The sequence below is a fragment of the Centrocercus urophasianus genome, unplaced genomic scaffold, assembly GCF_019232065.1.
Source record: "Centrocercus urophasianus isolate 14NV4802_14NV808 unplaced genomic scaffold, USGS_Curo_1.0 seq_30, whole genome shotgun sequence".
In the NCBI taxonomy this organism is placed as follows: domain Eukaryota; kingdom Metazoa; phylum Chordata; class Aves; order Galliformes; family Phasianidae; genus Centrocercus; species Centrocercus urophasianus.
The window spans coordinates 7,651,654-7,677,004 of NW_024884867.1; the positions used below are offsets into that span (position 1 = coordinate 7,651,654).

The 25,351-nt window shown below is 38.0% G+C and overlaps 1 protein-coding gene across 1 annotated transcript in view; it reads left to right on the forward strand.

The window, feature by feature from the left end:
• DNAH10 (dynein axonemal heavy chain 10) overlaps positions 1-25,351 on the forward strand; it is a 54,377-nt gene that overhangs the window by 11,485 nt on the left and 17,541 nt on the right. The window contains exons 15-55 of the mRNA XM_042829241.1: positions 326-495; positions 1,168-1,319; positions 1,714-1,878; positions 2,792-2,996; positions 3,715-3,871; positions 4,531-5,007; positions 5,461-5,619; positions 6,173-6,289; positions 6,398-6,500; positions 6,729-6,907; positions 7,506-7,717; positions 7,817-7,973; positions 8,377-8,610; positions 8,711-8,833; positions 9,168-9,401; positions 9,861-10,084; positions 10,533-10,802; positions 10,889-11,072; positions 11,615-11,749; positions 12,138-12,290; positions 12,683-12,871; positions 12,963-13,109; positions 13,809-14,000; positions 14,168-14,286; positions 14,453-14,611; positions 14,933-15,068; positions 15,185-15,307; positions 15,672-15,806; positions 16,111-16,327; positions 16,780-16,899; positions 17,805-17,950; positions 18,346-18,498; positions 19,121-19,381; positions 19,768-19,940; positions 20,301-20,394; positions 20,891-21,058; positions 21,361-21,549; positions 22,183-22,354; positions 23,244-23,447; positions 24,248-24,328; positions 24,826-25,023. Coding sequence (XP_042685175.1) covers positions 326-495; positions 1,168-1,319; positions 1,714-1,878; positions 2,792-2,996; positions 3,715-3,871; positions 4,531-5,007; positions 5,461-5,619; positions 6,173-6,289; positions 6,398-6,500; positions 6,729-6,907; positions 7,506-7,717; positions 7,817-7,973; positions 8,377-8,610; positions 8,711-8,833; positions 9,168-9,401; positions 9,861-10,084; positions 10,533-10,802; positions 10,889-11,072; positions 11,615-11,749; positions 12,138-12,290; positions 12,683-12,871; positions 12,963-13,109; positions 13,809-14,000; positions 14,168-14,286; positions 14,453-14,611; positions 14,933-15,068; positions 15,185-15,307; positions 15,672-15,806; positions 16,111-16,327; positions 16,780-16,899; positions 17,805-17,950; positions 18,346-18,498; positions 19,121-19,381; positions 19,768-19,940; positions 20,301-20,394; positions 20,891-21,058; positions 21,361-21,549; positions 22,183-22,354; positions 23,244-23,447; positions 24,248-24,328; positions 24,826-25,023 — 7,186 coding nt within the window. The remainder of the gene's footprint in view (positions 1-325; positions 496-1,167; positions 1,320-1,713; positions 1,879-2,791; positions 2,997-3,714; positions 3,872-4,530; positions 5,008-5,460; positions 5,620-6,172; positions 6,290-6,397; positions 6,501-6,728; positions 6,908-7,505; positions 7,718-7,816; positions 7,974-8,376; positions 8,611-8,710; positions 8,834-9,167; positions 9,402-9,860; positions 10,085-10,532; positions 10,803-10,888; positions 11,073-11,614; positions 11,750-12,137; positions 12,291-12,682; positions 12,872-12,962; positions 13,110-13,808; positions 14,001-14,167; positions 14,287-14,452; positions 14,612-14,932; positions 15,069-15,184; positions 15,308-15,671; positions 15,807-16,110; positions 16,328-16,779; positions 16,900-17,804; positions 17,951-18,345; positions 18,499-19,120; positions 19,382-19,767; positions 19,941-20,300; positions 20,395-20,890; positions 21,059-21,360; positions 21,550-22,182; positions 22,355-23,243; positions 23,448-24,247; positions 24,329-24,825; positions 25,024-25,351) is intronic.

Here is a 25,351-nt window from a genome sequence, read left to right on the forward strand (position 1 = left end):
TTACAACAAAACTTGGGACTGAAGTTAGGTTGTGGTTGATTCCCAGCAGAGACTATTCAGAACCCTGTTTAATAAATCTTTCATTTGGCTGTGAGCTTCTACTTGGATTTCTGGATAACTGATTGCAGCACTACACAGAAAGGTTTTTGAAAACAGAATGCTGAGATTGCTATCAAATATTAAAGGCATTTTCACCAGCTCTGAATGTCAGCCATACTGTCTTTTACCTACCATCTTATCAAATGTCCCCAAAAGTTAACATTTTCCTTGCATTGGAACTGTCTGGTCGTGTTTTTCTGATTTCTGCTGCTTTCTTGTGTTGTAGACCTCAGTAACATTGGAGCCTGTTGCCACAGAGAAAACTGTCCAATTCCTAGTGAATATTTCTCCCAGACTCCAAGAGATTATCACTGAAACAAAGTACATGGAGCAACTGGGGTTTCCAGTCCCAGAAATAGCAAGAAATGTGGTACTGCAGGAAGACAGATATCTTAGGTAAGGCTTTAACTGCTTGCATATACACTTGCATCAACATTTCAAGTGATTTCTCTGCAGTGTGTGCCCTGAGTCCTCACATTTTGGGAAGAGGAGAGCTCTTACTTCTTTGAAATACAAAATTGCTAATGGCAATGGCACACTAACAGTCTGTCGTGTGGTGCTATCTACATCCTTCACCCTGTAAGACTGTGTTTTGCAAATGACTATGAGAAGAAAATCTGAAGGAAAAACAAAGCAAGAAAGTAGGTTGTTTTTGTTTGTTTTTGCCATGAATTGTTAATCTAATGTAAATTTCAGTTGACGTTTGAACTCGCTGCTGCTTTCTTGTGGCATTGAATAAGTCACTTTTGCCCAAATTATCACAGGCGTTTAGGCACAGAAAAATGCCAAGAAGAGCCCTAACTGGACTTTAAAATTCATTTACTTTATTCCTTTGTGTGCTTCAGGCTGAGGCTGTCCTGAACACTTTGTTGTTTACCAGGAGAGTTTGGTCTAGCTGCTACTGGAATCATGTGGGACTTTTCTTTTGTTTTTGATAGGAAGTGAACTGCATACATGATCAATACATATTCCATAGTTGTTCCTGCAGATTTTTATGTTCAAAATGATGTTTCCAGTGTGCAATTTTTCTATATTTTTGTTGCTGTTAATGTGTTTTACACTTACTAGGTATGCAGATGAATTAAAACACATGCTGGATGACTATCACAATGTAGTAGGAACATTGAATGAAGCAGAAACCAAACTTCTTGATGACCATATTCAGGAACTCTGGAAAGTGTTCAAAGTAGGGCAAAGAAGACTCAACTGGAACTCCTTAGGTAACAGTGAACCTATTTAAAAATGGCCTTAGATACTGATTTTCAGTTTAAAAAGTCTCTTCAATTCTACACTCCATTTGATATGCCAGATGAAATCAATATATTCCTAAATAGTACATGCTATTGCCATGGTCCAATAATACATTAGGCAGGGTCTGATCCAGAAGGATATTTCTTATGTTTTCATTAAATATAAAACGTTAAGTGGAAATGGATGTAGATTCTTAAGTCTGGAAGGGAACTGGATGAAGGATTAGATGTGAAAACATTTATTCTATCTGCAGAGTATTTTTTTTTATTTCTGACACATCTGGTTGTGATAATTTTGATTGTTGAAACACTGATGAAAGTTTTGGTAAAAGAAAGAAAGCAAATGATTATGATTTCTTTCAAGGTATTGCTGACTTTATAGCCCGATGTAAACAAGCCATCAGGAAGTTTGAATTCCTCGTCCATCAGATTCATGCGAATTCTGGAGACATAAACAACAACCTTCTGCAAATAGCATCAACAAATCTTTTCAAATTTCCACTTTCAAAAAGTGCTGATGTGCTTCCCAGTAAGTCTACATACTCTCATTTCTGAGAGATGCTCTGTGATGTTTTACTTTGTTCTATCTGCATTTTTTGGATGCTAAGATAAAACCATCTAACAGTTCCAGGAGTAGTTACAGTGGTATTTCATGCTGTAACACAGGATGCACAAGCAGAACTTCAGTAACCTAAAGCTGACAGCGTTGATGAGAAGAACTTAGGGATAATTATACAAATAGATCAGTATCTACTTGCATTTGATGACTTTCCTCATAGCTTCCCCTTTACTTCCTCTTCCTTGTGTGCAATAGTGTAATCTTAGAGCTGCAAACTGCTTTGAGTGCCAGCTCAACTGAGATCTTTTCTTCAAGGGGAAATTGCACTGAGGTGATTGTCTTCCATGCATCCCTATCACTCCAGTGACAGAGTATGAATGATGAACTAAGACTCTTCAGCAGGATCTGTTGTGACAGGACAAGGAGAAATGGTTTCAAACTAAAAAGCTGAGATTTAGATGAGGTAAAAGGAAAAAGTTGTTTATGATAAGGGTTGTGAAGCCCTGGAAGAGGTTGCCCAGAGATGTGGTGGATGCCCTGGAGATGTTCAGGCTCTGAGCACCTGGCTGAGCTGTAGATGTTCCTGTACGTTGCAGAGGAGCTGGACTGGGTGACATCTAAAGGTCCTTTCCAACTCAGATGATTCTGTGATTTCTGACTGGTATGGAGGTTACTTTCACATCTATTAATTGCTGTTGAATAACTGAACCTATATAAAATAGGAGACTGAAAAATTAACAAATTAGTGTTATTAAATGAACAAATTCTATTAGTATACAAGACCAATTTCATGTTCACAAATAAAGCCCAGCAAATTATTCCAGTGTTGAAGGCTGTTAAGTCTTTTGCAATTCTTAACATTATTTTTTGTAATATTTTGCAGATGTGAAAGAATTTTTTGAGTATGTTAAATGTGAAAGAACAAAAGATACAGATCACATGGTTAGAATGTATACTGCCATTCCACAACTGTTAGCACAGCTGGAAGGACTTGTCAATATGAAGAGTGGCAAATCTTCAAAATTGGCTTCCTATTGTGCATATTGGGAAAATAGGATTTATCAGATGCTGATACAGTTAATTCTGAAGTAAGTTAATTCAATTTTTAGTCTTTCCTCCTTAGGTTTTTCTCAATCTGTTATTGTAAACTCGTGTAATGATACTCTGTTTGAACACCTCGTATTTGTTGTATTTGTACTGCTTTTGTGCAGAGTGCAGAACAGCCAACAAGGTAGAAGAGAGACCTGAATTCTGAGAAAATGGGTATTGGTTTTGTCAGCAGGAGACAGAAATAATGTACATTGTCTGCAGGGTGTGGAGCTGCATATCTCTGCTTTATTTCTAAAATCAAAACCTTGTGTTACTGAAGAATGCAGTTTTGTAAATTTGCTGTCTGGCTGCCCAGTGCATCCCTGTAAAACAGGGACCAGCAGTATGAGAACAGTGGTTTGTTGGATTATGCTTTACCTGGAGCAAAGGAGGTTCCTCTAGCAAAATATTATAAGGGCTTTTTACAGCATCTCTCCCTCTCGTGGCCCACATCTTTAAACTGTAGTCTTAGGATCCTTTTGCACTGAGATATCCCCCTTCATTCCTTTCACTTACTTATTTTAGTTAGCCAAGGTTTTGCATTACATCAGTCTTAGTGGGACAGTTTTGCTCAGATACACGTCAGTGTTTCCAGCTGAAATAACTGTTAGCTGACTTCGGACAGATACGCTCACATATCTGAATGCATACCTCATAATTGCAGTCTCTCTTGAGCTGCTTATTGCTTTCTTTGACACGATTTTTTTCCTTTCCCAGGAATTTGCAAGCTTTTAATGCAGCTGTTCTTGCAAATGTGCCACTGTTCCAAATAGAAGCTGTTTTGTCTCCTCCAAAAATAATCTTGCAACCCAATGCCAGTGAAATCGACAAAATGACAGCGCAATGTATCCAAGACTGTGTTGAGGTCACAAAGGTGATATTCCATTAAGATTTACTTGTTGCCATATTTTGCTTGTGATTGTACCAAATTAATCTCACTTTACTTTTGGGCAAGAGTTAATGTCAAAGGGAAGATTCATAATGACTTAGTGTGAAATAAAAATACCCAGTACACTGTTCTAATTTTACAGACCATCCTAATTTTGCAAACTGATAACACAGGAAAGAAATCACGTGATTTTCCATCCCTGTGGTCTTCCCAGTGGAGATCTAAAAAAATAGACTAAATAGTGCATGGAAAGATTTTATTAGGATGAAATTAACTCTTCCCTCAACGGTTTGGGAAAATATAACCCAGGGGTATACAATCTTTGGGCTTGGCATGGCTGCTCTGAGCAAAGAGGAATTGTCTTGGGCCACATAAAAAATGTATGACGTGGTTAATGTGTATAAGTAACAAAATTTCTCCTATTTTTTAATATTCTTTATTAAAGCATAGAAAAAGAGGGCAACAAAAACATAAAACTAGCAGGTTGAACATGTATGAAATAACTTCATGCTGTCAGAATAACAGTTGATTCAAGAAATCATTCGCATTACTTTGTACACAGTGTCCTAAATAATGATGACTTATTTGACTGATGTGATTCTCTACAAGGTAATTACTTTTCAAACTTGTCTTGAAAACTCTAGCATTTTGTGCGGTGGATGCATGGCACGTGCATTGAATGCCCTCCTCAGCGTGTTACAGATGATGAAATGATCACATTCAGTTTTTACAGTGATATCTCCCAGAACCCTCTGATAACTGAGCAGGCTGCTCTCATCACTCAGAATGTCCACAGAGTCCTGACTTCTCTCAGCACGTATTTGAACCATTGGGAGAGATACTGTTTTCTGTGGACTGTGGACAAAGACATGGCCATGAAGAAGTTAGCTGCTGAAAAGCCTTCCTATGTCACCTTTGATGAAAAGCTGCAGTTCTATATGAAGATAGCTCAAGAAGTCACTCAACAACCCTTAATAAAAGATGAACAATTTATCAGGCTTTATCTGAGTACTTTAGTTTCTGCAGTGGAGGATAAAGCTAAAGACTGGATGTTTTCCCTTGGAAAGTTGCTTAATGAGTTTGCAAGAAAAGAACTCTTCAGTCTTCAGGAAGAGATCAAGGTAGGTGTTTCCTGTTCTTGTTGTCAGATGCAGCTTTCACTGGTTAGTAGGTGACCATTTGAACCACTCTGAATTAGTTTGAGTGATGTGCTGTAATATGCCATACGTATAGAGATGAGCTGTCACTGCATAGCTAGGAAACGAAAGAGAACAGTAATATGCAAAAAAAGAGGCTTTCTCATTCCTGTGTTTGTGAATGCTTCATGTAAGTAATTCTGAAATTCCTTTTAAGCCACCTTTCACAACTTCTTTTTTGGTGTAACAAAAACATTTATGTTTTTACAGTATTTACTTTTTGTTGATTTATAAATTTTTTTTGGGTATTATGTTTATCATCACATAAACTAAAAATGAAAGAGCCAGATGTCATTTGCTTGTGTTTTGGGTCTCAGTAAGAAGTGGCTAATTACTGTCCCAGTGTTGCCTCTGGAAATTATTATTTTATTCTTACAGACATTATCAGAGAATCTTAAGACACCTCCTGATTCCTTGGAAGAGCTGAAAATTGTCCTCAGTACAATTACAGCTATCAGAGGCATGTCGTTTACGGTGGAACTGAAATATTTGGACATCTGGGAGAGATACCGAACTCTTGCATTGTATGATATTCAAGTAGGTGAATGTTGTGTCTTGTCTCATAAAACATTTCAGATTTGAGCTATGCTCACAAATGCTTCCCATGTGAATGAATAATTGTTTTCCTGTTAAGACATTTCACAGAATCACAGCACTGTTGAGGTTAGAAGTGACATTTGGAGATTGTCTAATGCAACTTCTGTTCTCAAAGTGGTAGCTCCATTTTAAATGGACATACTGCATGTGTTTAAATCTGATTAATGGAATCATCTAGCTTGGCTTTCAAGGTTGTCAAGTCTGATCGCTGACCTAACACTAAGGCCTTTCCGATGTCTGTTAGTGCCACCTCCACACATCTGTTAATTACCTCGGGAGATGGGAACTCCATCACTTCCCTGGGCAAGCAGTTCCAATGCCTAAGCACTCTCTATGTGAAATAATTTTCCTAATGTCCAATCTAAACATCTCTTGGTGCAACTTGAGACTAACTTCAGTGCTGTTTCCATCTTTTGCATATTTATAATGCACACCTTTCTCACTTTCCTGTGTGTATTTATTGCTTGTGAGAGATATTACTGTTTTGTTTTAGGTGGCTAAAGAAGAGCAAGAGATGGCTGACAAGATTAAGGAAAAGTGGGAGACTCTGTTCTTTGAAGCATCGGAAGTTGATCACAACCTTGGAGGCATAAAAAGAACGTTCACAGAGGTAGTATTTGTAATTAAATTGACAAAAAAAAAAGAAAGAAAGAAAGAAATGGAAAGGAAAACAATTTAAACTCGGAAAGGAAAACAATTTAAACTCTATTCTCTTTAGATTACAAAGCAACAGATCGAGGACTACACTACAAAGGTAGCAGATTTCTTCTGTAAATTCATGGCTGAGGGGCCTGGTGCTGTTGGAGAAGATCTTGATAAAGGTAAATTAAGCGTGTAAAGTGATGTCTTAACAATATTGGTTTTTGGAAAATTTATCAAATTTTATGTAAAACAAGAAAATTGTGTTTTCCTTAACATACAAACTGATCAACTGATCAATATGACGCTTTTAGTACTGTAATTTCTACTGACTATGTGCAAGTGCTGTCTTATTTATTCCCTGTAATGCTTTGGATTGTTTATCTAGAAAAACATCCGTCCTTTTCCAGGGCTGGAACTCATGGCCATTTTTGAAAAAGAAATGGAAAAACTGGAAGAAATTCATCAGGAACTGGGCAGTGTTGAGAAACTCTTTGACTTGCCAGCTAAAGTGTATCCTGACTTAATGAAAATGCAGAATGATATGAAAGGTCTAAAGCAAGTCTATGAAATTTATGAATTACAGAAGGTCAGTGTGTGCAAGCTCATGTTCAAGCACATACCACATGCAAAGGTGCAAAATAGAAGAGCTTGCATTGTCTTTTAGTTACTATGAACTCTGTTCCTTTGCACGAAGTAAACTGACCTGTAATTTACCATCATGATGTCAATTTAATGATGTTAATAGAGGAGAACAGAATGTCTCCATAGTAAACCAAATGCATACATTTATGAGATAGGTACAGCCACTCATTCCTCAGAAATTATTGGATGGTCTTATGTTGTACATATCTGCTGATTATTTCTGTGGGACAACTTTTGGATGTACAGGTGACAGTAGATATCTCAGGCTTGGTCTTAGAATTTTTAAGAAGTTCTATTTTTTCAAGATTAAAATGCCCTGGTCAGCCAGCAGCCAGACTGGTTGTAAAGTATGCTCTTAAAAATGATTTTCCTCTTCTCCATGTTTGCTTTTGATTTATTCATTATTTGTTTTGGTTATGAATCTGCCTTGAATGTTTATAAAATGTTAATGCGATCACATCCTGACTGTGGTCTCTAGATCCTGCTGTACCGGAAAACAAAGAGAAATATGTTTTTTTTCCTCCTGATAACCTTGTTCCCAGGCAGCTAAAGAGGAATGGTCTCGGACACTCTGGATAAACCTCAATGTGCAGGTTCTTCAGGAAGGAATTGAAGGATTTCTTAAAGCTTTTCGAAAGCTGCCCAAACAAGTCCGCAGTATGCCAGCAGCCTGTCACTTGGAAACAAAACTGAAGGCATTTAGAGACTCCATTCCTTTGTTGCTTGATTTGAAAAATGAAGCTCTAAGAGAAAGGTTTGCTTTTATTTATTTAAATGATGCAAACAAATGGAAAACATTTGTTTTCATTTTCCTGTGTCGTGGTATAGTTATTGATGCATCAATTTTATACAGGCATTGGCAAGACCTTATGGAGAGAACAGGCACAAGGTTTGAAATGACAACTGAAACGTTTACTTTGGAGAATATGTTTGCTATGGAACTTCACAGGCACACAGATATTATCAATGAAATAGTTGGAACAGCTGTTAAGGAGCTTAGTGTTGAGAAGGTAATTTAAAAATCATAATAAAACTAAACACACATCGGTGACAACAGTTTTTTTAAAGTGAGATCTTGAGTGGCATGACAGTAAGTTCCGCTGTCTTCAGGGAGGTGCTGTAATGTAAATAAATCAATAGCCCTGTTAATAAGCTACAAAACAGCACAAAATCCTACCTGTCGTGGCTTTCACAGCAGTGTATGGATTTTGCTGTCACAATAAGCAAGCTTGGTCTATGAAAAATGGAATTCATTTGGTCTTAATCATAATGTTTTGAAATAAACCTTTTTATAAACCAGTGCTGGAAATCTGTGCAAAAGTTTTGTAGAGTTAATTGATTTCATTTCTGTGCTACAATTATAGTTCTCTAGGTTTTGAAGACTGAAACACATCTTTTTCTGTGCACATGCAGAGTATGAAGGACATAGCAGAAACATGGGAACAGCTGAAATTTACTGTGCAAATATATTTCAAAGGCACTGAGAAGCGTGGCTTTATTCTGGGATCTGTAGATGAAATTTTAGAGATTCTTGATGACAACAGTGTCAATCTTCAGAGTATCTTGGGCAGTCGTTTCGTGGGTCCTTTCCTTTCAACTGTTCACCATTTGGAAAAATCTCTGTCATTGATTGGTGAAGTAATTGAGGTAGGGAAGAAAGTGTTGGGCTAAATTATTAACATTTATTTATAATCAGGATTTTCCTTTCTTTTTTTTTAAATCTTTGTTGGTAACATTTAACTCTTAGATCTGGATGGTGGTTCAGAGAAAATGGATGTACCTGGAGAGCATCTTTGTTGGCGGAGATATAAGATCACAGCTTTCAGAAGAAGCTGAAATATTTGACAGTGTAGACAGTATGTTCAAAAAGGCAAGTAATTGAATTGTACTGTGATTCCACAGTGCTATACATGCTCTTGAAGTACTGCTGTACACAGGAGCAAAGTCAGGTATGTGATTATGCTTGCATGGCGTGGGATACAGTCTTCTCTTTCACTTGCTTTTACAGTATCTTCATGCTCTCAGCTTTAAGAATGTGCATACTTACCTCTGTGCTCGTACAGTACTGCAGTATAGGAAACCATATTTAAAATTAATTCATTGCTGAAAGAACCTGTACTGCTTGTGCAGTCTGTTTTGTCACTAGATGTAATTTAGTGTAATTCACTGCTGTTTGTTATTTTCTAATTTTATTTCCCACGTAGATAATGGATGAAACTGCAGAAGAACCAATAATTAAAAAATCCTGTGAGGCCCCAAATCGTCTATCAGACCTCCAACATATCAATAATGTGCTGGAGAAATGTCAGAAAAGCTTGAATGATTACTTGGATTCAAAGCGAAATGCCTTCCCAAGGTTTTTCTTTATATCTGACGAAGAGCTGCTCAGTATCCTTGGCAGCAGTAACCCACTTTGTGTCCAGGAACACATGATAAAGGTACAGTGTCTGGTTTTCCGAAGTGCCCTTCGCTTTTAAGTGCTTTTAAGAGCTGAATAGACTATTCTGTACATGCTGCTAAGTGTGTGCTAATATTTCCTGCGTACAAAGAACATCTTGGCAGCTTCTTCAAGAAACTTCTAAACAAACAAATCAACCAGTTATGTAAAGAAGGTTTGAGATACAACATAATGACCTATCACTAAATAACCTTCCTGTAGTTCCTGAGAGGTCTTCACTTTCAAGGAAAAAAAAAAGTCACTTGAACCTGATCTTTTGCTTTGTTTACTGTGCAGTGGGGCTGCTGGGCTGGATGCCTCAGTGTTTGTATTTGATTACTTACAGTCAGATCCATTTCTCTCTGGAGATGGTGAAAACTTCCTTTCAACATTAAAAGGTACACTTGAATCTTTCAAGCTTGATTTCTCTTATGTCAATTTCTCTGTTGGTGCATTTCAGATGTACGATAACATAGCTTCCCTGAGGTTTCAGGATGGTGATGGTGATAAGAAAATTGCCACGGCCATGATTTCTGCTGAGGGGGAGGTGATGGATTTCCGGCAGGCTGTAGCTGCAGAGGGCAGAGTGGAGAACTGGATGACAGCAGTGCTGGGAGAAATGAGACGAACAAACAGACTTCTTACTAAGGAGGCTATTTTTCGATACTGTGAAGACAGAAGCAGGTGAAACCATCAGTGTCAAAGATAATACAAGTACTTGTATGTTACTATGAACCTGTAGTGATACAGAAAAACAGAAACTTCATTTTCCAATTTAGACGCAGCTTAGCCTGTATTTCTATAATGCAGAGGAGTATGGATACCTGCATATGTAATATTTTAACCAGAAAAAATGTTTTATTTACTCTCAGTGGTTGAATTTTCATTTTTAGTGACGTGTGCACAATTTTTCTTATTATAAATTCTGTCTTGTCATTGTTACGTGTGGCATAGGTTGTTTTTCATGAGAGTATTTCCTAGGCTTTAGAAATAATACCTCACACCTTGATTTTATTCGTCTTTATAAAGTTTTGGTCATGTTGTCGTTGTAGAAATAGGAGGGACTTCCTGTTTTTTGTTGTGATCATTTACTAAAACAGTAACTCAGACTCCCATACTGTATTTCCCATAGAGTTGATTGGATGTTACTCTACCAAGGCATGATGGTGCTGGCTGCCAATCAGGTGTGGTGGACGTGGGAGGTTGAGGATGTCTTTCGGAAAGTGGAGAAAGGAGAAAAACAGGCAATGAAACTGTATGCTAAAAAAATGCACCAACAAATTGATGAGCTGGTTACTCGCATTACTGCACCTTTGAGCAAAAACGACAGGAAAAAATACAACACTGTTCTCATCATTGATGTTCATGCCAGAGACATTGTCGATACATTTGTCAGGGACAGGTAAATCCTCAACCTCCTGAGAAAATACCAGAGCCATAAGCTCTATATCTATCCCTTCACCTCGTGTGTGCACGTCTCTTGTGTAGCATTCTGCAGGCTCAGGAATTTGAATGGGAAAGCCAGCTGCGCTTTTATTGGGACCGAGAACCAGATGAGCTGAGTGTGCGGCAGTGCACAGGGACATTTTCATATGGTTATGAGTACATGGGTTTGAACGGGCGCCTCGTGATCACCCCGCTTACTGATCGTATCTATCTCACATTCACACAGGTACGTGTTAAAGGAGTTCTTTTTAGCTGACGTGCACTTGTAAAACATGCTTCCATGCTGTCACATAGTTGGCAACTGGGACATAAACGAAAGTAGAAGAAATACAGTGTGAACACAAATGTATAATTAGTAGGTTGCAATAGTCTTCTAAACTAGTTGCTTTGAAGATAATATAGAATGCATGCAGAAATGAGATTTAAGGCTTGTTGTACCCATGGATTTGTTTGTGAATTTGCTACCGGCTTAATAAAATCCTTTTTGTAGTGGAAATGCTAAGTCATGGCTTGAACATGGCATTGATTGATCACCTGGTAGGAAGTCAGGGCCAAGCTAGGGTCTGTTCAAATGAGGTCTGTTCAAGTGCAGATCTCACTGGAGATTCCTGCATACCCAAGGCCTGAAGGTAAGCAGCTTCTTTTCTTCATTTCTGTGACCACAGCTTTTGTATTTGTGCAAATCCTCACTCCTGGTAGCCAGGTTCTTGCTGCTCTGCTGCTATTGCTGCACTTTCCATTGTGTTACACTTTGGTCTGTCTTCAAAGGCTTTATCAATGTTTTTGGGAGGAGCACCAGCGGGGCCAGCAGGTACAGGGAAAACAGAAACAACCAAGGATCTGGCCAAAGCCCTGGGCTTGCTGTGTGTGGTGACGAACTGTGGAGAAGGCATGGATTTCAAAGTAAGTTTTTAAGATCTGCATTCTATGGAAAGAGCCATTTACTGTTCTTTTCCAGCACACAGAATAAGCACAGGTTTTGAACTTCTGAACGTGTGCCTCCTTTAGAGTTACCATGCCAATGAAATAGAGTAAAAAATAACTATTTTGAATAAATGTTAAAGGGAATTTGAAGATCCTATCTGTTCTTTCAAACAGGGAAACATTGGCTGTGTCTAAGCTCATTATGGGCTATCTGCACTTAGCAAATAGTTACCTAGGGCGGATTGCTAGCTCCTGCATGTATCCAGAGATTTTTACCCAGACATTAAGAGTTTTAGCATACTCCAGTTTGCTGGTGGTGGATTCTTTAACATACTCATTGCTGAGATGTTTTTCTTCTTCTTGTTAGGCAGTTGGTAAAATCTTCTCTGGTCTTGCCCAGTGTGGAGCATGGGGATGCTTTGATGAATTCAATCGTATCGATGCTTCTGTGCTTTCAGTCATTTCTTCTCAGATTCAAGTTATTCGAAATGCTTTAATGAATCATCAGAAAACATTTCAGGTAAACACTGAAAAAGAAGAGTAATTGTGAAGGCTGATCTTGTGCTGGAGGCAAAGATCCAGGACTGGGCCCAACTGGGAGATCGAAGGGCTGTTTCTGTGGTAATTGCTTTGTGCTGAGTGTTTCGGACTCCAGAATATGTACTCTGAGATTCAAAGATATTTAAGCTTTGCTTATTTTCTAATCCTTTGCTAGATTCTCCGCTTGTGAAGTAGGAGAAAAGTAAGCTAAATAGAAAATAGTAATTAAATGTACCTACATTCATATCTAAAGCTGCATTTTTAACACTTTGTCCCAAGTGGGTGTCCCAGTATCGCTGGTTTTCTCTTTCAGCAAGTGGTAATGTTTCAGTTACAAACACACATTGTTCTAAAGTTTTCATGTGCTTTTAGTTTGAAGGACAAGAAATAAACCTTGATAGCCGAATGGGCATTTTTATTACAATGAATCCTGGTTATGCTGGCCGGACTGAGCTCCCTGAGTCTGTAAAAGCTTTGTTCAGGCCTGTGGTTGTTATTGTACCAGATCTTCAGCAAATCTGCGAAATCATGCTCTTTTCTGAAGGATTCCTTACGGCAAAGGTAAGAAAACTGTATTGCTCTCCATACCCTTGTATGCGTGCTCTGTGTTTTGTTGTAACTTCACGTCTGTGATTATTTAACTCTCAAACAGGTCCTTGCCAAAAAGATGACAGTGCTGTACAAGCTGGCAAAAGAACAACTTTCTAAACAACATCATTATGATTTTGGGCTGCGGGCCCTTAAGTCAGTGTTGGTGATGGCTGGGGAATTGAAAAGGGGATCACCAGACCTCAGTGAGGTAGGCTTGCTAGTTATTTACCCTTTGCAGCTCATACTTTTCATTGGGAATGGTGTGTGTTTACACATTCGCTGTAGTTTGTCTCCATTTGAAATAGAAGCATTGGTGTTCTTTGTCTTATTATTTTACTGTGTTCTTACGGAGCTTCATGATGCCCTCTACCAGCAAGGTAGCATCAGAACTTGGTAGGGAAACCTATAAAAAATGAGGTGTTTTACTTCATGTGCAGTCTTGATATTAAGTCCAGGATGCACTATTTATCCTGGATAAATAGTGAAAACTACTTTCTGAAGATAATACCCAAAGTGGGTGCTCCATTCATATTGTTGTTCATTTGGTAGCTCAAGTGGTGCATCGTACTTACAAACAAAAGCTTTTTGATGCTGCAATAACTGCAGAATTTGGGAATATTTATAAGACAATTGTTTATTTTAGCATCAAATCAGGGAAATTGTAGTATGATCACTCTAGCCACACAGCATTTTGTTAATATAGTTGAAAAAGGCAGCATTCTTAACTATTGGTCAACTTAATCCTTTCAAGATGGCCTCTTTTCCACTAGTAGCTGAAGCCGAGAAAGCATTCTCAAAGCTGTACTAAAGTAATTGTGCAATGGTTTTTGGTGATGTTTGAAATTACTGCGTATTAGGTAATTGGTTACCTGTTTGGTAGAGAGTGATTCTGCTGTGCTTTGTCTAGGAGGTTGTACTGATGAGAGCTCTACGAGATATGAATCTTCCTAAATTTGTGTTTGAAGACGTACCTCTCTTCCTTGGCCTAATCTCTGACCTGTTTCCTGGCCTGGACTGCCCTCGAGTCCGCTACCCTGACTTTAATGATGCTGTAGAACAAGTGCTGGAAGAAGGAGGTTATGTTGTTTTACCAGTTCAGGTATAAAAAATGTTAATTGCCCGAGTTTTTGTTGTAAACATTAGGCTGGATATGCATTGCTGCACTCCAGAATGGTTCCAGGAAAGCTTAGTAAGCATAGACCAGCTGCTGATCTTGTCCATAGACCTATGGATAGCAGTCTGTTGAATTAATATGTATTTTTTCAGGTGGATAAAGTTGTTCAGATGTATGAGACAATGATAACTAGACACACTACAATGGTGGTTGGGCCGACTGGAGGTGGCAAATCGGTTGTCATTAATGCTTTGTGCCAAGCCCAGAACAAGTAAGTGTACAATTTGATACATGGAAAGGTGGCTGTAAAATGACTTGTGTAGTCATATCAAAATCATTAATAGCTAGCCATAACGTATGCTTGGGTTATCATGAGGTGGTATTCTCATAATATAAATGTATACATAAATAATATTGCTTTCCTTTTGTATTTCTAGGCTGGGATTGTTGACAAAGCTTTACACACTGAATCCTAAAGCTATGTCTGTGATTGAACTATATGGGATCCTTGACCCTACCACACGAGACTGGACAGATGGAGTCCTGTCAAACATTTTTCGGGATATCAACAGGCCTACTGACAAGAAAGAACGAAGGTAGACAGCTAGAAATTACTGTGATAATTTTAGGTACTGAATTTTATGTCAACTTTTATTTTTTTAATATAATACAAAATATTTGATACTATGCTAGTTCAGAAAGAAATGGTAAGTGAATGCAAAGTGTCTAAGGGTATCTTTCTATTTCTTGTGAGTTGTGTGCCTCAGTGAGATGAATAGAAACTATGTAGTTATCAAAAATGCAGGGGAGACTTCAAAACACCTGAGCTGACATTGATGCCTTTGATGGAATGTCTGAGTTCTGAAATATGTGACTGAAGTCAGAGATTATATATCCCTTGGCTCCTGTGTCCACAGGTACATTCTGTTTGATGGAGATGTAGATGCTCTATGGGTTGAAAACATGAATTCTGTCATGGATGACAATAAGTTACTGACCTTGGCAAACGGGGAGAGGATTAGACTCCAGTCACACTGTGCACTGTTGTTTGAGGTAGGAGATGGCTGTATGTGGGAGGGGTTAGATGAGGCTAGATCTACACAGCCTGTAAAAGTGGTTACTCTGTCTATTCTTTGAAGGCATGATTATGTGGTATGATTATTTTACAGGTTGGTGACTTACAGTATGCATCTCCTGCCACAGTATCCCGCTGTGGAATGGTCTTTGTGGATCCTAAAAATCTGAAATACAAGCCTTACTGGCAGAAGTGGACACAAGGAAGAGAAAATGAGGTGGGAATTTCTGCATTTGGTCATAGAGTATTTTTTATTAAATACTGAACTGTAGAAAGAAGAGGGAAAAAAACAAAACACAGAACATCTTTATAAAGTCAGTCTCATCTTCTGAATTGGCTTGTGGTTCATCTGTCATTAAGTTCTGAAGTAAGAAAACTTAGTTCCTATCACCTGATGAATGCAGATCCTCAGCTGCCAAAAAAACAGTCTGTATAACTATTAAATTTCTTAATTTGCCTGTATTCTGTCACTCCTGTAAAAGCAATTATACTTGGTCAGCCAGGTGTTGATGGGAAACTGCTTTCACAGTCACCCTTCCACTTTTCTGTGTGTTTAATTATTGTCCCTTTTTTTCCCTCAGCAAGAGAGAATTGAATTGAATCGTCTCTTTGAAAAATACGTGCCCTGCCTTATTGATATGATTACAGAGGGAATTGTGGATGGCAAACAAGAAGAAAGGCTGAAGACCATTGTTCCTCAAACAGATTTAAACATGGTGAGGAATAGAAAATAAAGGTTGAAAAAGTTTATCTTAGAAGTGCAGCTGACTAATGAAGGCAAAAATCTCCCAAGGAAATCACAAGAGTAGAGTTCACAGTGAAATCTCAGTTTGCTACCAAGAAACAATAGAAACAGTCAGTTCCTTACCAGTGCCATCCTGCTATGATTAATTCTTGTATCAGTAGATACATCTGTAAGGACCAAAGATCAGCAAACACTCAAACAGCTGAAAACATAGTAAGAGTTTTTACCTATCTAAAAAGTGATTCTGTTTACACTTTTGACCTTTTTTACAACAGGTGGTTCAGCTGACTGTGATGCTGGAAGCTCTTCTTGTAGAAAAACCTGATGATCCTGATGTTCTAGAGTGCTTTTTCTTGGAAGCTTTATATTTTTCTTTAGGTGCTTCTCTTCTTGATGCTGGAAGAGTTAAATTTGATAAATACATTAAACATATTTCTTGTATGTCAACTGTTCATGATGAGAACATCCTGGCTAAGCCAGGGGAGCTGCCAGGTAGGATTTTATTGTAACATACTCCAAATCACGTTGATTATGTTGGAAAAGTCTTGGTTTCCTTGAAGTGAGAACATTGTTCTTCCTTACAGCTATCTGCCATGAAAATGTTTGATGTTCTCCGAAGGACTGTCACTGAAAATGTATAGAGATACTATTGCTGGCTGACTCTTAGTTACTGGCGTACCTTCACAGAACTGTGCCAGCCAGAAAATGTAAAAAGTGAAAGGAAAAACAAAAAGGGAAATGAAAACCATTGGAAAAGTGCTTATTAATTGATAATATGACTCAAATACTGGACTAGGAGAATTTTGTTAGGTGTTTTTCTAGGTTAAATGACAAGTGGAACAGTGTTGCTCTACTTGACCCAGAATCACATCCTTTACTTTCATTTCAGTCTTACGAAATGTTGAAGTGTCCTAGGAACTTTTCAGCTGTTTAATGGTTTTCAGGTCAGCTGCCAACTTTGTATGACTTTCATTTTGATGGATTTCAAAAGAAGTGGGTACCTTGGATGCAACTTGTTCCTGGATATATTCATAATCCTCAAAAGAAGTTTCTTGACATCCTAGGTGAGTGTAAGATAAAAAAAAGTGGCAGTGTGCTTTTACTTTATAATATGTGAGTGGACTTAACGTAAGTGTCCTCACCGTGTACTGAAGGGCATCTACTCTTTTTCAGTTTCTTGTGATGACAGAAACCAATTTATTTAATGCTCTTGTTGGAGTAGATTAGCAGGAATAGAGTTGATATTTACAGCACTGTGTAATAATGAAACGAGGAAGAACTTTTTTCAGTGCCTACAGCATTTTGAAAGAGTCAGAAGAGCAGAAGATTGATTTTTTTTTTTTTTTTTTTGTGTGTGTGTACTTGACCAGAAACTGAAAAAATCTCACATCACCGGTTCAAGTGCTCAGTAGATAAAAAATTCATTTTTAAGGCCATTATTGGTTGTTACTTGAAATACTATATAATGATGACAAGCGCTTTTCATAGTTAAGACTAAATTGGTCCAGGTTATTTTATAGTAAGATTCAGCAAGCATAGATTAATTTCACTGACACAATAGGTAATGGTATGGTCTATAAAATTGTTCCTGATGGCAGGCTATTCACATAGAACAAAATTCATCTCTGTATGTTTCAGGGAAAAATAAGTCCTGATCCAAATATATCCTGATTATGTCCTTGGAATAGGGATTACGTGGAATTTCACCAGTCTGTGGTGCTGCTATGTGGAGAACTAATTTTCTTACATGTCAATAGGAAAAAAGAGCCCAGTGATAAAAATTGAGTAGCTGTGGTTAAGCAATTAAAGTTTTTCTTCAGCATTGTTAGTAAGTCGATATTTCAGGTTACGTCTTTGTGCAACTGCATGTTAATTGTGAATCTGATCCAGCTGTGTTCTATAAATATAAATTGCCTGGGCTGCACTGCCTTCAATTTTAACCTGCTGTTCTATTCGTGATCTTTTTCAGTGCCTACAGTGGATACAACACGCACTACTTGGTTGCTAGAACAAATGGTAAAAATAAAACACCCAGTTGTTCTTGTAGGTGAATCAGGTACTTCTAAAACAGCAACAACGCAGAACTTCTTAAGCAGTCTGGACGAAGACCTTAATGTACGTATGAGGCATTTTGCCTTGTTTATAAAGCTGCATTTTCATTTTGTGACCTTGTGTTAAATTTCTGATCTGAAGCCTGAACCTGTGAGTAGCAGTATTGACTTTGAGGCCTCATGTAGGTTCAGAGGTCTAACTGCAAGCTCAGGCCCAAATTGTAATGATGATTTGAGAATTCTTAAAGAAAAGAAATATTTTGTTCTCTTACTTTATCAAAGATTTAAGAAGAATTTTACTTCTTTGTTGTCTGTAATTCAAATGAGTAACTGAACCAGAGGAGTGTTTTTGATATGTCTGACAACTTAATATAAAAAATATTTTCTAGAATACTCTAGTTTGGAGGGGAAAAAAAAAAAGGTAAAAATCCATTCTTATCAATTTCCTCCTCTTTGCAGCTTCTCCTAGTGATGAACTTCTCTTCCCGTACAACATCAATGGACGTTCAGAGAAATCTGGAAACAAACGTAGAGAAACGAACTAAAGACACTTATGGCCCTCCTATGGGAAAACGTCTCATTATTTTCATGGATGATATGAATATGCCAAGGGTAAGCTGCCACTGGTTAGCAAGGTATTTTGGAAACATTTATGGTGGCACTGATGTCATGCCTTCATATACAGATTCAACTGTGTGAAAGGACTAGGTCTTATATCACAAGTCAAGGGGATTTGTGGAAGTACATAACTGCTTTTTAGTTTGGGAACTTCAGAACTGTGGGACTTTTCTGCAGTATGGGGTATTTCTGTCTATTGCAGTATTTGACCTCTAGATAAGAAATGTTTCCTTTCGAATCACATCTTATAGAATCATAGAATTACTCAGGTTGGAAAAGACCTTCAAGATCATTAAATCCAACTGTAAATGGCATTAAAATCATTTGCCTGTAGCCTAATATTGGTTGCAGGATGTTTCTTGTAGAAACCTCCCTTTCTCTTTAGAATGGGAGCAGGAAAGGGTGTGTGTTTTTAGTTTATCATGGAGAAGAGGCACTTTTATTGTATGAGACATCAGAATGAATGTTCACAGTCAGTGCCAGAGCTCTACCAAGTGTCATGTAGTCTATGTAACGCTGTCCCAAGTAGGGAGCACAATATTTTCATGTTTATAGCAGTATTTGGCATGTTGATATACTGTGCTCTAAATATCTTGCTGCTTTTTGTATTACAAAGGTTGATGAGTATGGCACACAGCAGCCCATTGCCTTGTTGAAGCTGCTACTAGAAAAAGGTTTCTTGTATGACCGCAGTAAGGAGATGAACTGTAAAATGCTCCGAGATCTGGGTTTTGTTGCTGCCATGGGGAAAGCTGGAGGAGGTCGGAATGAAGTCGACCCTCGATTCATCTCACTCTTCAGTGTTTTTAACATACCTTTTCCTTCTGAGCAATCACTGAATTTGATCTACGCCTCCATCCTGAAAGGCCACACTGCGGTAATTTCACTCTTGTTGAAGGATTGCTTAACGGGTTTATTTTGAAATATACACTCATTTTTGTATTGTCACAGGATCTAAAAACATTTGTTATCAAGTTTCCTTCTCATTTAGAGAAGTAGTAGTTTTAGACCAATTTATTTTTTCTCTTGTGAAAATGCTGTAGAAATTCCAGTAATTGAGTGTGATGTTATTTTCAGTGAAAATGCACCGTACCCAAAAACATTTAATTTCTGTATATGTGCAGGAATGCTGCACAGGAATACAAATTTCTAAAAATGTTTACTCTAAGTTATTTGAAAAGCTGGAAAGCAGAATATTTGATAGTATTCAATTTTCTATGGGCAGTTGCATGAAAGCATCTCTTTTTTCTCTCATGTTTGCAGACGTTTAATGAGTCTATATCAGCTATCTCTGAGACCATAACAGTATGCACCTTGGAGCTTTATAAAAGGATTGTCTGTGACCTACCCCCTACTCCTTCCAAATTCCATTACATTTTTAACCTGCGGGACCTTTCCAGGGTCTATAATGGACTTATTCTTACAACCCCAGAGAGGTAAGAATATAAAAATTGTCTTCAGTAGTCCTTTACCTGTTTGTTTGGATGAAGCTGGGGTAAAATGAGGAAGCTTGGTGCATGAAATCAATCACATCTCATTGCTTTTCATTAAACCTTCACCAGAGTGAGAAGATGTGCAGGAACATCCTTAATTACAATACTACTTTTGATGACAAATGCTATTGCATTAATCTTCCTTAAATAAGATACCTGAAGGTAGTGATGCAATTTTTTTTATCTTTATGAAGAGGGAAAAAAAACCCCAAAAAACAGTAGAAGAGTTTTTAAAAAAATCAGTCCAGACTTTTGATCAAATCGGTTTGCTTGGGTCACTCTGATATTTTGGTATTAATGCAGGTTTCAAACAGTCACCCAGATGGTGAGAGTTTGGAGAAATGAATGCCTGAGGGTTTTCCATGACAGGCTGATTAATGAAGCAGATAAAGCTTTGGTGAGTAATTTCTTTCAACTTTCATTAGTTACTGAATATTACAGTGGCAACTGATTTTCCACAGCAGTGTTATCAACTATTGCATTCAGGTCTTGCAGTCATACTGCAGACTCGTCTAACTGCTGTGTTGTTACTACATTATCTTAAAATGTAATCTCTGGAGCTCTCTAAAATAAAGTAACCATGGCAGACTAAGTGAGCAGATCTGTTGAAGGAACAGATTTTTGTTTTTTAATAAGGTGTATTGCTTTCTGTCTTAAATTTCTGTAGTCCGTTGACTTGAATGGTTCCTGAACTTCCTATTAGGCCATTTTGTATCATAGAACATAAAGGACGTTGTGGTCTGTTTCTTCTGGTAACCTCACTAGCTTTCACTCTTAGAAATAAGTCAATATTTGAGCAAGAATGTGCATTATTAATATCACTCTTTTAAGTATCCCTGGACTCAAAAATACCTGCTTTGTTCCGTTGCCTAATTTATTTCTTATACACAAAGGTACAAGGACATATCAAAAACCTGATTGAAGAGAATTTCAGAGATGAATTGGAGCAGGCTATGAGGGATCCTATTCTTTTTGGGGATTTCAGGATGGCACTGAATGAGGGAGAGCCTCGTATTTATGAAGATATACAAGCCTATGATGTGGCAAAAAATCTCTTTCAGGTAGTGTGCTTCAGTTTGGAACCGTGTGTGATTTTTGTGTCTCTGCATGAGGAATGGGCAGGAAATTGCACCAAACAAGGTGAAATCAGTTTGTGTGTGCACACATACAACAGTGTGCACAGAAGACTCTCATTTGGCATCTGGAATTATGAAAATTGAGGGTCAGCTATGGCAGTGCTTTCTAATTATTTATTTTCCTTGATGATCTTTACTAGCAATAACGCGGCTAAATGGGTTGTTATTTTATTAATGTTATTGTTTTCTTGGTCTCCTAGTAACGTTCTGACCACCTTTCTCTGCAGGAGATTTTGGAGGAATATAATGAGGCTAATGTTAAAATGAATCTAGTTCTTTTTGATGATGCTTTGGAACATTTAATCCACGTATATCGCATCATACGGATGGATCGTGGCCATGCCCTACTCATAGGAGTTGGAGGCTCAGGAAAGCAGTCTCTTACAAGATTGGCTGCCTTTACAGCTGGATGTGAGGTTAGTGTCTGTGCATCTTTGCAGTGAATGAAGACAAGGAAAGCAACAGTGGGATGAGGATTAAATTGGATGGGGATGAGAGGAGGAGGGGAAAGGCAGTGAAGATAAGATTAGGCTGGCATCTCTTCCGTGTGAAGAGAAGAAAACAGTTTGCTAGGAGGCTGTGGGTGATCTAGGCAGGACGTTCTTGTTGCTTGAATCTAGATTTTGGCACTTGGGGACAGAAAACAAGGATGGGTTTTAGGGTCAAATCTAATAGTACCTAATTATTGCTTTTGTTGCTTATCTGTACTACAGCATCACTCTGGTGCTTCTCAAGGAACCCTATTGTGATTGATATTGTAATATTTTGGATAGGAAATGTTCCTCCTTCAAGAGTTTCTTAAGGAAACTGTTGATTTGGAGGGGAAGAATGAAAAGGGAGGGTGAATACAAAGGGCAGTCAAATTTTAAAATTGCAATCCTGTAGGTTTGTACAAATGTAATTGTTTGGAAAGAGTGCAGTGCATAAATTTACTGATGGATGGAGGCCAAACCAAAACCTTTCATCCAATCTAGTTCAAATTGAGTTTCAAAGTTACCATTATGTCTCGGGTTCATCTGTCTCTTCTTAATATTTGTTTGCATCCCTAGGTATTTGAAATCATCTTGACTCGGGGATATAGAGAAAATAACTTCCGAGAAGACCTGAAAAGCCTGTACCAGAAGCTTGGTATTGAGAACAAGTCAATAGTCTTCTTGTTTACAGATGGCCATGTAGCAGATGAGAGTTTCTTGGAGCTCATCAATAACATGTTAACTTCAGGTGACACACACAGCCTGAATTACTGCCAGTATAGTATTTGTTTGTGACTCAAATGCACCCTTGGTCCAGCTTTTACTATTTCACCCTATATTCTCTGCTGCTGTAGTTAGTTACACCTTTCAATACTACCTGAAATTATCTTGGCCTTACTGATGGCTTTTTGACATTGTATTGTCATTTATATGCATCTGGGGAGCCTAAAAGTGCACACTGATCATAGTTTTGCAGGAACCTCATGCTTTTTCCAAGACCAGAGTACAACTTCAGTTGTGTTTAATCACAAGCTCGCTTTTCTCTCATTTGCTTTTAAATAGCATTCACCTGAGCAACAACAGCTGCTTGTATATAAATCTTAAGCTATAGTTTACTGTCTTTTATTGTATGCAGCTGGCGAAGATTAGCAGCTCTGTATGACCATCCTCTCTATAGAAGTTCATACAGAATCTGATTTTTTATTCCTTTTCTTGGTGTGGTTCTCTCTGTTGTGTTCTGCTTATGTCAGTCATTAGGTAACTTGTACAATACGACCATTTGATGGAGAGACTGAAAATGTGATTGGTGGTTTCGAGACACAAATGAATGTTTTCCTTACATGAGTAAAAGCATTTTGTGTTCTTGTGACATTTTGTATATGTTGCTGAAGCCCAAACAAAACCAAAGCAATTGTTCTTCTAAATCCCCTTGCATCATCTAAAGTATTTCCTGTATGTTGTCCATTATGGGTGAGGAGGAGAAGCATAGAGAGATTAATAGGTTCACTTAGAACTGCCCAGAATCATTTTTGCTGAATTAGGTTTAATACTTGTCACTCTAGTTTCCCATTTGCTCTGTCCCCAGCCATATGGTTATAAGTTGTTCTCAGTAGCATTCTTCTGTCCATATGTTACAGGAATGGTGCCAGCCCTTTTTGCAGATGATGAAAAAGACACCATACTAAGTCATATTGGAGACGAAGCTATTAAAGCTGGTATGAACCCAGCTAAACAGAGCGTCTGGCAATATTTTGTAAACAAATGTATAAGCAACCTTCATATTGTTCTGGGAATGTCCCCAGTTGGGGACAGTCTGAGAACGTGGTGCAGAAATTTCCCAGGTATCAATTATATACACTGCTTCATCCCTTCCCTGTCAAACACAGGTTTGTAGGCAAGACAAAATCTCCAGCAGACTGCCACAGCTAAAGTGAAGTGGAGCAGGTTTAATGATTACACATTTGCATGATGTTTTCCAGTTAAGTGCCATGTATCAGTGGATATTATTGACTAACGTTTAGCAGATCAGTTCATTTTCCAGCTGAACTGCTAGAAATCAATTAGTCATCCTCACTGAAGCGGAAGTATGCAGACTGCCTATGTGTGCAGCCTCTCCTCTATAGATTACAGAAGAATGTGACATATTAAATCATTATGAAACTAGGATATGGTGGTAAAAGAAACATTTTTATATCCAAAGCTAAAAGAACAGTGGGTTAAAAAGGACGCAGCTAAGAGAAAAACCACCTGGGCTTGGTGGATGCTACTGCAGAACAGGTGGCTGAAAGATGTCCTAAAAGGACTGAGGAGACTCACAAATTGAGGTGTACTGATGGGAATCCCAGTGTGGGCTTTAAAATATCTAGTTGTTGCTCTTGAGTGCATCCTATGGAATGGTATAGCCTAAAGAATAGTGCAACAGGTCTAGCTGGACACAGATGCAATGCTGATTATTTACTATCAAGAAGGAAGTACTGGCTTTGTGGTGATTATTGTTCCTAAGTAGGAGCCAAATAAGACCGAACCTGAAAATTCTTGGTGCAAACAAAGTTAAACTTAGGGCTGTCTGGCAGATTAAGATGTAGCTTTTCAAAGAAACTTTTCAGGCAACACTAAGGCAACACTGTGCTTTTATTTTAAGGTCTTGTCAACAATACTGGTATTGACTGGTTCTTACCCTGGCCCCCCCAAGCTTTGTATGCAGTTGCAAAATCCTTTGTTGGTAAGTAAGATGTCAGTATTTTAACCCATTAATCCTTGGATAAGCCTAAGAAATGTATTCTTTACTTTGACTTTACTGTAGATGTTATCTTGCTTTCCTGTTGTGGATACTACCATAGATCTACAAGGATGATGCAATATCCCAGTAAACAAAAATGTTTTTGTTTGCCAGTTTCTTACTTAAATAGGTTTAGAAGAAATGGCTAAGATTCAAGCCCGTAACTCTGGAGATGATGTTACCTTGCTATCAGGATGCCTTTGTTCCCTTCTGAGCTCTATCTTGGCCTTACTTTTTGTCCCAGGAAGCAGATTTTTAAGCCTGGCTTCAATGTACATTAGAGAAAGAAGATGGTGATTAGCCTACTATTAAAAAAATAAATAAGCGTATTAAGAATATGCCAATTATAAAATAAATAAATAAAATATAAAAAATTATATATATATAGATAGATAATACATATATTTGTTTTATTTTATTTTAATTCTGACTAATTTTAGGAAGTAACACACGCATTCCAGCAGAGAGCTCCAAGATGGTGGTTGAGCACATGGTCATGGTGCATGAATCTGTAGGCATTTTCAGCAAGAGGTTTCTGCAGAAATTAAGACGTAGTAACCATGTCACACCAAAGAATTACCTTGACTTTATCCATACGTATCCAAAATTGCTTGAGGAGAAAAATGAGTTCATTTTAGGTAAGACTGTGGATGTTTTCTCCTTTTTAGTAAGTGATTTAAATACTTAGGGGAAAAAAAAGGGGAAAAAAGAAAAAGTATAATGTGATGAAAATGGGTGTAGATCCCTAATGTTACCCACATTATCCAAAAATGATGCTATCGATACCGAGTTTCGATGTTGGCTAACATCCTGGCCACATGTGATTGTTTGGATTCTGTCTAGTGCTGTGTTTACCCCAGATTCTTCTGTGAATGAATCTGAGCCAGGATTTCCAAACCAGACACTCTTCTGCTTGAGGAAGGGTGATTAGATCTGATGATAGTTCAGCCTAAGCCAAGGTTTGAC